Below are 18,324 nucleotides of genomic sequence, written 5' to 3'. Positions count from 1 at the left end.
AGGCAGAAAGTAGAATTGACAAAGCCTTCCCCGGGGCAGCTGGGAAGCTGAAATTTTCCATCAGGAACCTCAGAAGAACAATTTTCCTACTAAAAAATTGGACTTAAAAAAAAAAAAATCAGAAAATCATTCCAACAGAAACTTCTGACCAGTCCTATGAGTTTCTCATGTTGTCTCCATTACTATGCATTGCACGCTTAATTATGTGATTAAACACTTTTTGCTAATTGGGATTTAAGCCTTTGTATTACTTAAACTTACAGGAAAGTTACAATTGCCTTTTTATTCTAGGTTGGAATTGAATGCAGCCGTTCGACAGCCCTCTTTCTGCAGCAGACTCAGTGCAGGTGGACCCCTGCACAGAGGCTCACTGGCTTCAGTGGGGCTAGGTCCACCTGAAGTCATTTGCAGGATCAAGGCCTTAATTTGGATATTTGCAGTACCATTTTTCATGGTCTTGAACTTAAGTGTTTTGTTTTAAGAAGCAAGAGAGGGGGCTATACCAACAGAAAATTTGTATTTAGAAAGTACCAGGATTCATTTTGCAATGGACCTTTGAAGTTAGCAATGCCTGATTCTTTCAACTTGTTTAAGAGTGGATCTCTGCAAGCATATACCCGGGAGGGGCAAAAAGGTTGTTTGTCTAGATGTTCAAATCTGGTGGAGTTCTAGTGTTAGAAGGCTTTCCCTTCACCCTCTCCCCTGGTTCTTGTCACATAAACAGAAAGCAGAAGACCAGAAGTGCAGACAATGCAATGTTTATTGGGGTTACTTTCCAAGCAAGCATATCCCTCAGCCCTTCACACCAGTCGAGCTTAGCTCTATATGCCGATAGTCTGTTCCCCAGTGTTATGTTCCCAGCTCTGATGCCGCAGAGCATTTACCCCGTGTCCCCCTTCCCAGCTCTCAAGAGTAGCAGCCGTGTTAGTCTGTATCCGCAAAAAGAAAAGGAGTACTTGTGGCACCTTAGAGACTAACCAATTTATTTGAGCATAAGTTTTTGTGAGCTATAGCTCACTTGCTGTAGCTCACAAAAACTTATGCTCAAATAAATTTTAGTCTCTATGGTGCCACAAGTACTCCATTTCTTCCCAGCTCCGACGCCGTAGAGCGTTTATCCCATGTCCCCCTTCCCAGCTCTGACGCTGCAGAGCCTTGCCTGTGTCCCTGTTCCCATTTTTTCCCCCTTAGCAAACATGATTCCAATTTCCCTTCCCTCTACTTCCTGTTTGACCCAGTTTATATAGTAATATTTTCAGCTATACCTTAACCAATCATTTTACTGAAATTTAACTAACCAATCCTAATATATTGTAACATAATTCTCTAACCAATTATATCCCACTAGCCTAATTAACTTACACCTATCAGAATTAATTATACAATAGACGGAAACAATTAGAGAACCAGACAGATTAACAATAGAAAAGTGGGGGCCATAAAGATAAAACAATACAGAAATGAGGGTTTCACAACCATTAATGAGTGATTTCTTGCCAGACAGGATGCTATCAAACTAAGTTTTCTTTAACCATCTTAAGATCTGTTTCTTTATCTGGTGGTGATGGGCACTATCAGGACAGGATGGTCTTCCTAACAGCCCAATACCACCTTATTTCAATGTGAATAGTTTGAAATGTGGGGATATGACCCTAGAGTTCCCAGCTTATGGCTGTCCCTGCTGCTTAGCCAAAGGCCTTAGATTAAGAACAAGGCTTCAGACTAGCCTCGTGAGAGAAGGCCCATACACAGGCGGACTGTGATTTTGATTCTTTGTTTTTATACTCCTGTAACTAACTAAATGATAAAAATACACCCAAGTTCTTAAGTATAGGCCTTTACAGGCAGGCCTGACTATCTGTATTCTAACATCTAGCATTTTGATTCTCTGATATTTGATTTGTCTTTAGGGGTAGACAATAGCTATCTGAGCCCTCCTTCAATTGCTTTTCATTAAGAGGTTCCTAGAAACAGCCCACTGTCTCCTCATTTCATAAAAATTGGCTTCAGCAAAGTGAGAGGTTTTTTCCATCCATTCCATCTCCCTTAAATCTTGAAGGACCAGGGAAACAGTTCGGTTTAGTCCTGTGGCTGCTTGCCTTTTAAACTCTTTGGAGTTGAGGCACCCCAAAGATTACCAGACAAAAGTATACTTTCTAATCAGTTTGCCCAGCTCTAGCATCTTGTAACTTTGGATTAATAGCATCCAGAGTATGGATATTAATGTTATTTGGCAATATTTTATTAGCTTGTCCCAGATAGTAGAATTTGTACTCTTGTAATGGAAACTATTACCTCTTTGTATGTCAATGTTGAAAAAATATTGAAATGGACTAAATTATATCTTTCTTTTCTTCGAAATCATGCAGATTCCTCCCACATAGCCATTAGCAGGAAACTATAGCATTGCCACCCAATATTAGGGATAAGTTCTTTTATGTGGTTTCCTTTTTGTTTGTCTTTCGTATGGGTTTGGCATGGTGCAGAAAACTTGACCTTCAGATTGTTTCTGAGTATATTGTTGTTGCAGCTGAAAAATGGAGAACATGCTGAATTAGAGAACGTGCTTATAAAGCATACACTTTAAACAGGTCACATCAGCAGTGGGGTAAGAATTCTGATTAAGGCTGACCTACTTGCTCTCTATTCAAAATAGTCTCAACTACTTCAACTGTACTCCCAGTGTTTTCCCATGCAGAATGAAGATAAATGCAAAGATGGCATGTCCAAGGAATTTTAAAAGGTGTAGACCTCCTGATTGAAGATGGTTGTGTATCTTATTCTGTTTAACTAGTAAAGTAAGTATGAACATTAAGTATAGTACATAAATAAATATTGATTTGCATGTGCTGAATTAAAATAAACTCAACTATTTACTGTCATTAACATGTAAAATACAATAGAGCCTTGCTAATACACACTGATTGGGCCACTTACCCTGACTATTGAATTTTGTGAATTAGGAATAAGCAAAAAATGCAAACACAATGTGTCATGATCTGTATTTCTCTTCAGTTGTGCTTAATTATAATACCATACCATGCTAGTTTTCTATTCTGTAGCATATCTTATAAAACCAAGTGTTGGTAAGCATACACTTCTCTGTAGAACTCTGCTTCTAAATTTTTGCTGGGGAAAGACAGAAGGGTTATGGGGGGGGTGGCGGCTATGTGAATTATAGGATGTCAGCCATCAAAGTTGTACTGCATTTCTAGTCTATTTGGGGTGTTCTGTTTTCCTCAGTTAAACAATTCTGTCTAATATCAGCAAGTCTATGTCAGGTGGTACTGCTGATATCTCATCAAGATTGACATGATCTCCTTATTCTGTACTAATTGGCTATAGTAATCTGGCTAGGATAATTACTCCTGGGGGAATTCTACACCAAAAAATTTAAAAGTTCTGTGCACAATGTTTTAAAATTTTGCAAAATTCTGCATATTTTATTTGTCAAAATAACACAGTGTAATCACGCCAGTTTCAATTATTTTGGTAATTTATTTCAAAATGCCTGTCAGCAAGTTTGTCTGTAACAATACAGACAAAAAAATTAGGAAATATTTTTGACAGATTCCTTACTAGACATATTAATATGGATTTTGAGTAATAATAATTCATTTAAACTACAATACAGAAACATATTTCCCGCACCCCTCAGAAACAGTGTGAAGACTTGGCAGAGTCAGGGCATGGGTAACAGAGGAGCTGAGGGCAAGGGAAGTAATTGCTGGGAAGAAGCCTAGGAGTGAACTTGGAGGGTTATTGGATGTGGGTGGGAGAAGTATGAAACATAATTTTTTTTGCAGGGGGTCGGAGAGGGAGGATTGTTGGGGTGCCTCCCCCATGCAGACCCCTAGCCTCTCCCATTCAGTCAGGCACATCTGCCCCCGTCCCCATGTAGCCCCCTCCCATTCAGTCCCTGGCTCAATGCCGTCACCCTCTAGCTCCTGAGCCCATGCCCCAGTCTGTCCACTCCACTAGTCGTTCTGAACCCCAGTCTGTGACCTGCTCTGTCTGTCCCATGCATCCTCACCTGGCTCCGATGACTGGCTGTCTTCTCTTCTGGCACCACAGCAGCCCTTGGAGGGTGAAAGGTGTAACTGCAGCGCCTCCCCAGCAAAATCTATATTCTGCGGAGAAAAAAAATCTGCGGGGTGGGGGGACATGAATTCTGCACATACGCAGTGATATGGAATTCCCATAGGAGTAAGTAATGGCCAAGAGCAGTCTTAACTCTTTATGCTGTGATTCCAGTGCCTTTTCCAAAAGGAGCAATGTAATGTTTAGTATTGTATAACTTTAAATGCTAAACAATAAGTGAACTGCTATTTGTGTTTTCTAGTAACAATTTCCCTAGCTGAGTTCCACATTTTTGTAGCTGTTCCTGTCTCAGAGCAGTAGAAAATGGAATGACCAAAGGGTCTGTCTCATCTCTGACGCATATAATGCTGTTTGAACTCCTCTTCTTTAAATGTTCATATTGTAAGACATGTTTACTTTATCTGAAATGGACCAAAACTTGGTCTCGTCAATGAGTTCATCTCTTTTTATTAAAAGAGAAATGTGCTCTGACTTGAGGTCGGATTGTCAGCATTGAAGCCTTTCCTAATCATTTACTTAGTTTTTACAGAATGTTACATATATTTCTTTAAATACTTCCAATACCTTTTGTGAGCCACATAAGTTTTAGCCCCATTTCACAGATGGAAAAACTGTGGCACTGAGATCACAAGACCATGACTGAACAAAGCACCCAATCAATGCTTAACTTTGAATTCAGTGGGACTACTCTTGTTTTTAGTCTCACTGGTAAAGTTCTATTGGAAGAATCAGTGGAACTACTCAGAACACACCTACTTTAGGTAGTTTTCCCTTTGACTTTGGGGGCTAAATCAGGCCCTAAATGACTTCCACCAATTCATTATTCAATTTTATGCAAGTACTAGGATTACAATTTGGGAATTGCTGGGCCATAGTCCAAAGCTCAGTCCACTAGATCAGTGTTGTTATGCTTTTTTATAAAGGAGTAAACTGCCTAATAATCAGAACTTAAAATAACTGCATTGCATAGTTCAATTATATTAAGTAAATAGATTTGAGCACTTGTTCTAAGGATCTTTCTCTTTCTCTTCTCTAGTTGCTGCTGTCCTACAGGTGAAAGTCATGATTACACTAACTGAACTCAGATATTTAGCAGACGCTCAGTCATCCTACCACATATTAAAACCATGGTGGGATGTCTTCTGGTATTACCTCACCATGATTATGCTGCTAGTCGCTGTACTGGCCGGGGCTCTCCAGCTCACTCAAACTAGAGTGTTGTGTTGTCTTCCTTGTAAGGTAGAATTTGACAGTCATTGTGCAGTGCCTTGGGATTTGGTTAAAACGAACCTTAACGTGTCCTCTAGCTCTGCCACACAAATAATTCTCCCTTTGAGAATCCAGAATGATCTTCATCGGCAGCAGTATTCCTACATTGACGCAGTGTGTTACGAAAGACAGCTTCATTGGTTTGCCAAATTTTTCCCATATCTAGTGCTTCTGCATACTTTCATTTTTGCAGCTTGCAGTAACTTTTGGCTCTACTATCCTAGCACAAGTTCAAGGCTTGAGCACTTTGTAGCCATTCTTCACAAGTGTTTTGATTCTCCATGGACAACACGAGCCCTCTCAGAAACCGTTGCTGAGCAGTCTGTGAAGAGTCTGCCACTATCCAAATCCAAAATATTGCTTTCATCACCTGGGAGTTCAACGGATACAGAGGCAAGCAGGCAGTCTCTGCCGTATGCACAGCCTGGTTTAGAAACAACTGGAAGAGAGAACTCTTCGAGTGTTCTAGACAAAAAAGAAGGGGAACAAGCTAAAGCTATATTTGAAAAAGTGAAAAGATTCAGAGTACATGTTGAAGAGAAGGATGTCATATATAGAGTGTACATGAAACAGATTATAATCAAAGTCATTGTATTTATAATAATAATGATTTATGTCTCCTATTATTTAACTTTTATTACACTTGAAATTGATTGTGTAATTGATGTTCAAGCCTTTACAGGTTACAAAAGGTACCAATGTGTTTATACACTTGCAGAAATTTTTAAAGTATTAGCTTCATTTTATGTTGTTTTAGTGACCTTCTATGGCCTGACCTGCACGTACAGTTTGTGGTGGATGTTGAGAAGTTCACTTAAGCAATATTCTTTTGAGAAGTTAAGAGAGAAAAGCAATTACAGTGATATCCCTGATGTAAAGAATGACTTTGCATTTATTCTGCACTTAGCAGATCAGTATGATCCACTTTATTCACAACGATTCTCAATATTTCTATCTGATTTGAGTGAAAACCGACTGAAACAGATAAATCTTAACAATCAGTGGTCAGTGGAAAAACTGAAAAGTAAATTAATACGAAATTCCCAGGACAAGATGGAACTTCATCTTTTCATGCTAACTGGTCTTCCAGACAATGTCTTTGAACTGACTGAAATAGAAGTTCTAAGCTTGGAACTCATTCCTGAAGCCAAGCTTCCTTCAACAGTGACTCAGTTAGTCAATCTCAAAGAAATGAATATTTATCATTCATCATTAACTGTGGATTACCCAGCACTAAACTTTCTAGAAGAAAATCTGAAAACACTGCGTCTAAAATCCAGTGAAATTGGAAGGATTCCACTTTGGGTCTTTCATCTAAAAAACCTCAAGGAATTATGTTTAACAGGATGTTTTGTGCTAGATTACCACAGCTCTATATACAATGAAGGCTTTCAGGATCTAAAGAATCTGAGAACAATTTACTTAAAGAACAGCCTTTCCCGTATACCTCAGGTGGTTACAGACCTATTGCCTTCACTGCAAAACTTGTCTATCAATAATGAGGGAAATAAACTGGTAGTACTAAATAACTTGAAAAAGTTGGTAAACCTGAGAACCTTGGAGTTGATCTCCTGTGATTTAGAGCGCATTCCACATTCTATTTTTACCCTAAACAATTTGTCTGAAATAGACTTAAAAGAGAATAATCTCAGAACAGTGGAAGAAATAATGAGCTTTCAACATCTCAAGAACCTATCTTGCTTAAAATTGTGGCACAACACCATTTCATATGTCCCTGTGCAGATCGGTGCATTATCAAACCTGGAACAACTGTACTTAAATTACAATAACATTAAAAATGTTCCACTGCAGCTATTTCTTTGTAAAAAGCTACATTATTTGGATCTTAGCTATAACAAACTAACTTCTATTCCGGAAGAAATCAGTTATTTGACAAATCTGCAGTACTTCGCTCTGACAAAAAACCATGTAAGTAGAACTTTTACATTACTTTAAGCTTTATAAATTCTGATTTTTTGGTCTACCCTGTTTCTTCTTGAAGACTCTGTGGCCTGCTAGAGCTCACCAGCTTTATGGCATTGTAAACCCAGTTAACTGAGAGGGGAAGTGATTTTTTTTATTTTATTTTTTTTAAAACTGGTAAATGCAGGGTCTAAATAATCAGGTAGTTGACACAGATGTTCTGTGTAAGTTGGCCTAGTCTATAATGACTGTTCAGTTGGGTTCAACAGTGTTTTATCTAACTTGATTGTTCACAGCTGTATTAAAATATTATTAAAGTATTTGTAGAGCAGACCAGGCCTCTGAGTACTCGCTGTACTGCATGGATGCAGTTCTGCCTGCCTTGCCAAAAGGATTGTGGGGTTCTTAGGAGGTGCCAAAGGAATGTCATTTATTAAGCATAATTCTTAAGAAGGAGCATAAGTAGGAAAAACAATTTGATTTTTAGATTTCCTTGATGTTCTGTGAAGAATTAAACTTCTCACCTAGTCACATTCATAACCAGAGATACACACAGCACTGTTTTCATCTAAATATTGAAAGTAGACTTTCTCCTGACTGTATCACTTATAGCATACAAAATTGTCCTTTATTTACTTTATTTACTTTTGTTCATTTAAAAGCATTTTGTGGGTAAAAAGTGCATTGGGTAATGAAAAATACGCAGTTTCTGTATAGGTTAACAAGCTTTAATTGGCATGTCCTCCGTCCTCTTCGTAGATTGAGATACTGCCAGATGGATTATTTCAGTGCAAAAAGCTGCAATGTTTACTTCTGGGACATAACAGCCTGACGAGTTTGTCTCCTCGTGTCGGTCAACTGTTGAACCTTGTTCAGCTAGAGCTGATTGGGAACTACCTTGAATCGCTTCCTGCTGAACTAGAAGAATGTCAGTCTCTGAAACGGAGTTGTCTAATTGTAGAAGAAAGGTTGTTAAAAACGCTTCCACCTTGTGTGAGAGAGAGCTTGCAGACATGCTTGGATAAATGCTAAATGAGAGGAGACTGTGTACAGCAACAAATCCTTTAGGCCTTTGACTTACTATCTGTGTAAAGATAGGTGTAGGTGGAAAGAAGGAAGAGAGGTAACAAATCATTTGCAATTCAGGGCTAAATCTACCCGTGTTGCCCTGAGTCATCTTTATAAGAAAAGGAAAAAATTGCATTTGTCTTAAAACAAGCAAACAAAAGTGTAGACTTAGCAGACAGACACATTTGTGAATAACTTGATATGTAAGTGATTGGGTTCACTGGCTGATGTGCTTTCAGTAGTAAATGTTTATGGTCATGAGTGTTGGGATGGAAGAGTGGGTTGCTTGGCTGTAGAGTGTGTCTCATTTTTTTTCATGGAAAATTTTATTTCTTCTAAAAACAATTTTAAATGGCTTAATCTGATGTCTTATTGGGAGCAAGGATTACCTAGGTTTGTTTTTTCAGACATATACTCACCACTGACTTGGAGTAGCATGTGTTAAGTTAAGATAGTCCTATTTAAAATAGCACAATTAACTGGTTCATCGTGCATTCTGAAAATCATTTTACAATGTACTTTTACCATTTTCATGTTTTCATGTGACAAGTGTTGAACGTTAAACTTGTAACTTTGGAAGGTGCCACTTAACGATTTTTATTAAAACAGTTGGACAAGTATTCTACACACCCTCCACAACCCCACTTCAATATTGTGTGTTTAAAGTAGAAAGATTGAGCTAATTATCTTGTTTGCCTAGTAGGTGGGATTCAAATATAGCTTGTCTAATTTTTAAAATTAATCTGAAATACCCTAAGTATTCAAGTAGGTACTGTTCATGTAACAAAGGTACTTGCTTTGTTCACATGTACTTAACTGAGACAACCTAAATGATAATTCCATGGCATCTACCTTCACTGATTGTAATGGAAAATGGAACACAGTGTAGCCATGAATTATTTGATGGGTTGTGGGGATCCCAGGTGTTAGTGTGGTGTGTACTCCCACTTGCCACTTAACCTTCCAATTATTGACTCCCTCAGTGTTCCCTCCCACTTTCCCCCGCCCATTGTGGTGTTAATGTACTGGTGAAAAATTTTCATAGAAGATTAATGGATAGAGAGGGAAAGGTACAACCTTCTTTTTTTAAAAAAAAAAGGGGGGGAGGGGGGCATGCGGTTCAGAAGTGCTTGTAAAAACACCATAAGCTTTCTCTCTTCTGCTAAGTGGTATGTGTCTACACGGTGTGAGCTGAAGGGAAGCTTTTACTACCCTTTCCTTTATTTAATATACTCCAAACTGGAAGGAAATTAAGTGGTTGCAGTTTTTATATATTATTTTCCTGTACACTTTGTTTCATTATCTACTTCTAAGTCTGCTCTTCTGGAATTTATCATCTCGGCTAAGAACTTTGGATTTTTCCTGTTATGGTATGTGTGTGTATATACACACACACACAACCTGTTAGCATGCGTTCAGGGAACACTATTCTAATGTGTTAAAATTCAAATGTAAAATGCAGGCTAATGTATGTTTAACCAGATACAACTACAGCTAACAAAAACACTAGAAACGTTGCCTTCTTAAGATTCTTGATGTTGAATAATTGTAATCCCTGGTTTGTCATTAAATCATTAGAGGATGAGTTAATATATCTAGTTTATTTTTGGTCACTCTTTGCTCTCATTCACAATGGCATTGTCTTGGAGTTAAGGTTTACCTTTTAATTTATTTTTAAAAAAATCGTATACTTAAATTCTGATCCCCTACATAAAAATAGGAGATGATCTCTTTAGCTGTCTAACAGGTTAATATGTATTCATCATACAAATTGCATTCCAAAGAACTTTCTAAATCATTTTTCTCAGGGAACCAAACATATGGAACTTCATGAATTTTTGCATAGCTTTTCAATCTTTTGTTTTTAGTAGGTGCTGTACTGAAAATTTTTTGTATCAACTGATCAATGACATCTAAATGTTAAGCAGTATTCTGGAATAGTATCTCTTTGTAACTTCCATTTCTAGTTTTTCAAGTCAGAGTTCAAGATATAATTTTCATGTCTCATGATCGGTCCAAAGGTACTTGCATAGTTCACAAACAGAGCTAGTCTTGGAATACAACTACATCAGAGCAGAACAACTTGTGCCATTATCGATAGAGTTGAGTTAATAATTACGGTATAAATGCCATGTGTCAGGACAATTTTAAAATCACTTTGTGCTGGAATTTGATGCACAAGATTTTGGCCTACAAAGTACTTTAAAAATAATTATTATTACAAAAGTGGATTTTGTTTTTGGTAAAAGTTAGTCTTAAGCTTTATTTCCTTCCTTTGTTGAAAAGCAGTATTGATATTTAAAAGAGCCTAAGGTTAAACATAACTGTTTGCACCAGACATTTAAAACAAAATTTTTACAGCTTTTTAGTTGTGTAAGTCCTTTTTCATGATTAGCACACTGACACGGCTTAACTATGGCTTTGATCTACTTAGTATGCATTTATTTCATCCAGAGTTATGTCCTTCCGAAGTGAACTAGACTAATAGGAAAATAGAGGCTGATCCTCCCTTCTTAAAATGTATATAACTCCAAAAGAAGCTGGGGAAACTGTCTAAGAACTAGGGGATTAGACCCACAAACACTGTTTCATGGATGGAGTCTTTTTAAAAAAAAAAAAAAAAAAAGCCAAAAACCTACAGCTGTAGTGGATGTGTCTAATGTTCTTTCCCTTTAAAAAAGAAAAATGAACTCAAAGCCTACATCTTAAAGTAATATAATATAAATGTCATGTTACACCCTGACAAAGGCCAGGAAGTTTAAAGGCTGGCATCTCTGGCCTCAACTCATGCCACAGTGTGCCTTTTTTTGTTTTCCTTTCTGTATCCACGCACTCCCCTCCCTAACATTTAAGAATTGAGGATGGAGGCAACCGTAACTGAATTTCATGATGTCTATTTCAGTCATCATTTAAACATCAGTTTAACATTGAACATTTGTTCAGAATGAAGAGATCATCAGGGAATCAGTATATTAATCCAAATTCATAACTACCATACAACAAGCTGTGGTGACATCTGCCCTATTTGTATAAACCAGTCCCGTTCAGCAAAAAAAGGCTTCTCAATTTGTTTCAATACTGTTCTGTTATTTATGTATTTTGTATTAATTGTGACCCTGTATATTTTGGACATTTCTTTGGCTGAAAAACTATTAAATTTTTTGCATTACAATTCTATGCACTTTATTTCCTTACCTACATACATGTCAGCAGCATTTCTCCCCATCTTTGACATTTAGTCATTAGAACTTTGATCTCTTCTGTTAAGGCAAATCAGTTATTTTAATTATTTATAGTCCCTCTGCGTTTGGATCAGAAAACGCACCAAAGAAACCCTGCTTCTTGAACTGCTTCAGCTGCCTTTAATTTGAATTTAAGATGCAGTATAAACAAGTTCTGAACACTTTTTGGTAATGGAGTGCAGCATTACACAGTGGAACCTTGAGACACTGAGCAAAGATCACTTCTGACTGGCTCTCTGCTGTTTTGAGTCCCCTGTGTTGAGCAGATAAACTTTAGTACATTTAACCCACTGCTTAATGATGGTCTATAGGGGGTTCTCAAGACAAATTATTTGGTGGCCTCAGAGTGCGGCCACCAGCTGTTGCTGATGGTCGCTCTCACGCTTTTTCCTAAAATACTTACGGTAATTAGCTTTAAGAAAAACAAATAAATATGGACATATACATGTCCAAATCATTTGTAATTTATTTATTGCTAGCATGTAAATCTGTTGTGAAACGTGATCTTAACATACAAGTATCATCACTTTTCACAGTGGACTTAGCTCCAGCAATCCTGGGGACAAATTAAGCCCTGGATGAGGAGGTTGGCGGGGGCAATGGTGTGGGTGGGTGGCCAGGGGAGGCAGCGGGGGCTAGGTTCTGAAGCCCCTGGCTGGGGGACAGAGCCCAAAGCCACGTGGCAAGAACCTGGGGCCCCCTGCTGCACAGTCGGAATCCAGGGCTGGAGCCCAAATCCAGAGCCCCTAGTGAACTCACCAGCTGCCTGCTCCTCCAGTATTGTGCTCCAGAGGGAGGCAGGGCCCAACCCCTGCTGTCAGCCCCAGCAACCAACACCAAGGAGGTGCATCCAAGAGCACCGGGGGGGGGGCCCTGTTCCCCTCCCCACTCCCCACAGTCAAAGCCCAGGAGGCTGAACTGTAAGAAAAGCCCCTGGTGGCTGCATGCAGCAATGGTGGCCACACTTGAGAGAAACTGGTATATATTGCTCATGTTATTAATTGTATGGTAATCTTTATTAACGGGTTGCTAAGATAGAATGCTCACCCTATTGTGTGTTTTAGTGGGACTTAGCTTTTGCAGGATGCCATGTTTAATGCAAAGTTTCAGTTTATAGGGCTGGAGCTAAACTGAGCATGTATTGGCAGGTAATGATTTTGAAATATTCCTCTTGCAAAGAAATTGTGAAGGCAATAGCTGTGGCAATATCAGGAGCTTCAGCAGGAGTGTACTGTCTAGGCAGTTCTCGTACAGTGTGCTGTAAAGGAAACACTTCTCGGTGATGGAAGCTACTTAGCTTTTATCCTCTTCATAGTCACTGTCTTGCTACAGAAAGGCCAAATCCCCAAACCTTTCCAGATCCACTTCTGGGAGCTTCTGATTTTATATAAGCATGGAGTGCAGGCAGGGGTCACAGTGGGAGGGGGGAAAAGGTGATGGTACTCTTCCACTTCCTGCCCCCACAATAAGTTCTTCCTAGGCAGGTGACCAAAATGAGACACTGCTCACAGAAAATTGTACATACATTCAAAATATGATCCTGAGTGGTCTTTGGACTCTCCTGGGCTTCTTGGGCTTGGTTCCATGATTTGGAGAGGGAAAAAATAAGTGGTATCTCCCAAATGCTATATTCTTGGGGCACCAGAATGAGACCTTGTGGTAAATTGTGCAGATCTGTGATCCTTCCCTTCCTCTGTTGTATGAGGACTGGAATGGTTAGCAAGGTTGACATCTAAATTATCATCACTGAGTTAATGCTTCACTAAGATAAATGGGGTAGTCCACATGTTAGAGCTATGGTTCCAGGCTCTGTGAAGACTTGTCTGTCTCATTTAGGGCTTATCTGCATGCACACGTTTATTCTGGAATAAGTGTCCACATGGGGAATTTAAACCTGGATAGGTAGAGTGGTATAAAGGCCAGTAAATTTCCCTATGTAGACCAGCTCTTAACCTCAAAAATGTGAGTTTTTCTACAACCAGTCAATAGATTTTGGAGAACTAGATGTCAGGAGCTTGGGAGAGAGGCTTGTGTGGCAGAAGGGTGTGAGCCCTGAGTGTATGAAACAGCTCGATTGTTTAAATCAGTAAAGTTCTAGAACCTTGAGGCAAATTGCAATAGCTGTGAAAAGTACAGAGGAGTAGCACCACGTGATCACGTACACCTGCGATGACTGAGGAAGACCACCTTCTTGAAGCTGTGTGAGGAACTTGCCTGATGCTCCATTGCCAGGACACAGATGCAGGTTGCTATTGCCATCTGGAAGCTGGCTGCCCCAGCCTGTTACAGATCAGTGGCTAACTAGTTTCCTGTTGACAAACCAACTAGTGGTGCTTTGGGGATGGAAGTTGGAGGCAGTTTGCTGTGATTTAGTCACAGATGGTGGACATAGCTAATATACCTAAAATAATAGATGGCTTTGAGTGAATGGGGCTCCCAAAACATGCTGGGACTCCCATGGCACAATTGTGCCCATAGTCTGCCCGCCACACAATGCACATGAATGACAATTGTAAAGGATACTACTTGATTGCTGTGTGTTCATTCCTGAGCAGCAAGAGGATGCACTGAGAGCGTGTCCATACCCTGATGGAAGAGCACCTGGCAGAAGAAGGGTTAACTACACACTGAGCAGCTGCAGATGGCAGTGAAACGTACATTTGACCAGCAAAACAAGATGGTGAGGCCTGCAAAGTCATTTAGATGACACTGTGCTCAACACCATTCATCTTATCGGGGCACGCTGCCCACTACACAACATCTGTGAGGATAAGGGTGAGAGCTTTCACCGCGAGTGGGCTCAAGATGGTGCTGGTTTACAGGCCCAGTACAGGAAACCAGAAAGTGGCCTATGATAACAGGGGCTGGGGCCATGCAAACAATGGAAATAAGAGATGTATGTGCCCACATCCTTGTGTTGTGTAAGGGGAGTGTGATGCTGTGTAGTGTTGTAGTATGCATATCCATTTAGCTATCTGCTAGTGCTTTTATCGCTTTTAAGAGTTTGAGACTTTATTCAAAGATTTGGATGCAATGTCCTACCTCTTTGTTGTTTTCCAGTCAGTCTCTCACCAATGTGTAGTGTAAAAACTAACTACTCTTAAAAAATTAATATGGGCAGCTCAGCTGCCATTACATAAAGTATGCAAATGTTCATAAAAGTGAAATGAACAGGAAGGCTGATCCAGTGCCAACTCACTAGTAATGAAATTCAAAGCTCATATAAACCCAGGTGGGAGGGGAGAATTGGGCTAAAAGCCAGGTAACAGCCTGAGTTAAGTGCAGTGAAGAGTCATGCCCATAGCCAGCCACGTATGGCCCAGCTGCCAGGAACCAGCCATGTGTATTGATTTCTTATTTTTAAAATGATCGGACTTGTTCAGTAGAGAAATTGCATGAAAGAAAATCATTGTGCAGATCAAATAACTTGAGCCCTTTGTCTAAATAAAATTACTTTCTGCATCCTGTAGGTCTGGGTTGGTTTTGAGTTTGAGGTGTATGTGTGAATGTTACCTAGAACCTACTCATCAGGAATGTAAAAGTAGTTTTTAAATGCTGGAATTGATGTTATGGAAAAATTTTATATAAGGTCAAATGTATATGGTGATTTACAAAGTAAAATCAAGGCATCACTGTCACAAGAAAATATGGAACTGTTACCTTATCTCACAGATTTAAAATGTATGCTACGTAACTGGCTGCTGTGGGAAAGAACAGCCAGCCACAGATAATCTTTTTGCCCACAAGGAAGAAGACCTAGCAGCACTTATTTCTGAATTGGCTATAGAAAATAAGATTTTATACTGTGATTCATTTTCCTGTTAATGCTGTGTTTGTTTAAAAATAAAAACTTCCCCTCCTGTCCCAAACTGTCCAATCAAATCCTTGCACAAAACCAGCCACCAATCCACCACACCATCCAGCAGCCCATCAGCAACCACACATTAGTGAATCAAAATTATTCCATTTCTCTGATCTTTAACAAAGCAACACACGCATCTCTTGCCATCTCAGCCTTTTCAAAGGGCCGTCCAAAACACATTCTGGCGGTGTTGGACTAATGGCAGCAGTGGCCAGGTGATGAATGCAAGGCAGACAACTCTGCTGACAGTTCCTTCTTATTCCAAGGGAGCAACAGCTGGAGGGTCTGCCCAATGTGGCTGTGACAGTCACATGGGAAGAGATGTGTGATCTCAGGTAGGAAAATGCCAGGCCATTAGGGCTCTAAAAGTCAGTGTCACCACCTGAAACTCCAACTGGAAACTCCTAGATAGTGTGCTTAATGGAGCACTGGGGCTCTGTGTTAACAGCAAGACAATCCTCTCAACTGAGCTGCTCTGGCTTCACTTCCAGAGCAGGTTGTGCATTGCAGTCAGGGGCTACTGGAAAGGCAGTCTTCATTATCCTTGCTATCAGATCTTTTAAAAGCAGCTGGAAATCTAACCAGATCTGGGAACCAGGTCAAGAGGCTGATAGGTCTGTCAAATATTCCAGCAGCTTCCCCCAGCCTCCCACAATCCCCTTAATTTTAATCTACATTGAGTCTCATTCACCTTGCGCTCATCCATGCCCTAATCTCATCCAGACAGTGGGAAAGAGGGTGAACACCTGTGTCAAGGTTCCTTCCCCACTCTGAACTCTAAGATACAGATGTGGGGACCTGCATGAAAAACCCCCTAAGCTTATTTTTACCAGTTTAGGTTAAAACTTCCCCAAGGTACAAGCTATTTTACCTTTTGCCCTTGGACTTTATTACTGCCACCACCAAGCATCTAACAAATATATATAACCGGGAAAGAGCCTGCTTGGAAACGTCTTTCCCCCCAAAAATCCTCCCCAACCCTACACCCCCTTTCCTAGGGAAGGCTTGATAAAAATTCTCACCAATTTGCATAGGTGAACACAGAGCCAAACGCTTGGATCTTAAGAACAATGAAAAAACAATCAGGTTCTTAGAAGAAGAATTTTAATTGAAGAAAAAAAGTAAAAGAATCACCTCTGTAAAATCAGGATGGTAAATACCTTACAGGGTAATCAGATTCAAAACATAGAGAATCCCTCTAGGCAAAACCTTAAGTTACAAAAAGACACAAAAACAGGAATATACATTCCATTCAGCACAGCTCATTTTATCAGCCATTTAAACAAAACAGAATCTAACACATATCTAGCTAGATTACTTACTAAGTTATAAGACTCCATCCCTTTTCTGTTCCTGGCAAAAGCATCACGCAGACAGAGAGAACCCTTTGTTTCTCTCTTCTCCCCCCCCCGCTTTGAAAGTATCTTGTCTCCTCATGGGTCATTTTGGTCAGGTGCCAGTGAGGTTATCCTAGCTTCTTAACCCTTTACAGGTGAAAGGGTTTTTTCTCTGGCCAGGAGGGATTTAAAGGTGTTTACCCTTCCCTTTATATTTATGACAACTTCATTCTCCCAGGCAATCCTTATTTGCTATAGGAAATTCTCATTTACTAACGTGATGGGTGCACTGAATCCACTTCGGCAAGCTTGTGTGAAAGCCCTGGCTTCCCACTGAAACCAAGACGAGTTATGGGTACTTGCACCTCACCCTGTAATGAATAACCCTTTGTTTCCCAAAGATGTTTTAATAAATGAAGGTTGTTGTAAAGGTGGTGGTTTTTCTGTTCTGCAGATATAAATTATAACCTATGCATGAAGAGGAAATGGAAACAAAATTATTTGCTATTTTAAAAAACTGGCAAGAAAACAAACAGCAAGGTTAAGATCAGAAAAAAAAAATTGGATTTGAATTAAATCTATTTTATGCCAAGTGTATGCAGCTCTTGTTAAAATCAGGAAACAGCTGGCCTAGATAGCCCTGATCAACAGAATTCATTCTTTCTCCAGCATTGGTTCATTATGCACTTTATGACGTTCTTGAGAGACAGATTTCTAAATGCTTTCTCCTGTCTTTTAGCTACAGCTGCCCATTTTCTGGATAGAAAAATACCATTGGATTGTCAATGGATTGTTGAGTTTAATTCCAATAGATTCATATATAATCCAGTGTGAGTACAGGCAAGGCCTTATATATTCTATGACAAACTAGGTTCCAATTCTGCAGCAAGGTTCCTGGACCACCCAGTTAGAGATTATGTAATTTTATTATTCATTTAATTAAAAAAAAATTAAGGTTTTTAATTAGCTATATCTGAAAATTACAATCCAATCATCCAGCTTGTTCTGCCTGAGAGGAGGGACTTCTGTCAGCACAGCTCTGTCCGTCAGGGATGATACCTCTTCACACCCCAACTGACATAGCTATGCCAACAGGAATCTGAATCCAAATTCAGAGCAGGTGCTAACAACTTTATTCACTATGCTCACCTCAGGCCTATCCTTCAGATGACATTTTGGGGCCAGCCCATCTACCATGTGAAGGAATGAAGCTAACAAACGCCACCAGTAAAAACTAATCCTCTTGGAAGGGTTGCCTATATGTTGAATAGTGATCCCTTGAAACTTGGGCATTTTCCAGTTTGCCAGGAATTGAACATTTAGAAGGGTGCAAATATAAGTTTATCTCCAAAGGATTAAGACTATAGTTTTTTAGGATTTGTTTTAGGAGTTATATAATTCTGTGGGACAGTGGGAAGGGGATAGAGAAGACAAATCAAGGCAAACCCTAATTAAATTATGCAATTTTATATTCTAAAAATCAGATTTGTGTATGTATCAAATCCCTGCAGACCTGCACCAC

General features: G+C 39.5%; 1 protein-coding gene across 6 annotated transcripts in view; it reads left to right on the top strand.

The window, feature by feature from the left end:
* Positions 1-15,663, top strand: part of LRRC8B (leucine rich repeat containing 8 VRAC subunit B) — a 48,973-nt gene extending 33,310 nt beyond the window's left edge. For 2 of the 6 annotated variants that reach the window (XM_048861366.2, XM_048861363.2), the window contains 3 exons: positions 2,699-2,798; positions 5,138-7,299; positions 8,053-11,533. In XM_048861366.2, coding sequence (XP_048717323.1) covers positions 5,164-7,299; positions 8,053-8,325 — 2,409 coding nt within the window. In that variant the 5' untranslated portion in view covers positions 2,699-2,798; positions 5,138-5,163 and the 3' untranslated portion in view covers positions 8,326-11,533. Of the gene's footprint in view, positions 1-291; positions 635-1,028; positions 2,609-2,698; positions 2,799-4,074; positions 4,207-5,137; positions 7,300-8,052; positions 11,534-14,158 lie in introns of those variants that run through there. The other 4 variants (XM_048861365.2, XM_048861364.2, XM_075131657.1 and 1 more) reach the window with 4 other exon arrangements.
* Positions 15,664-18,324: the final 2,661 nt, after the last annotated feature.

The sequence above is a fragment of the Caretta caretta genome, chromosome 8, assembly GCF_965140235.1.
Source record: "Caretta caretta isolate rCarCar2 chromosome 8, rCarCar1.hap1, whole genome shotgun sequence".
NCBI lineage: Eukaryota > Metazoa > Chordata > Testudines > Cheloniidae > Caretta > Caretta caretta.
The sequence above is the reverse complement of the archived record's forward strand: the minus strand, read 5'-3'. Positions and strand labels throughout refer to the sequence as shown.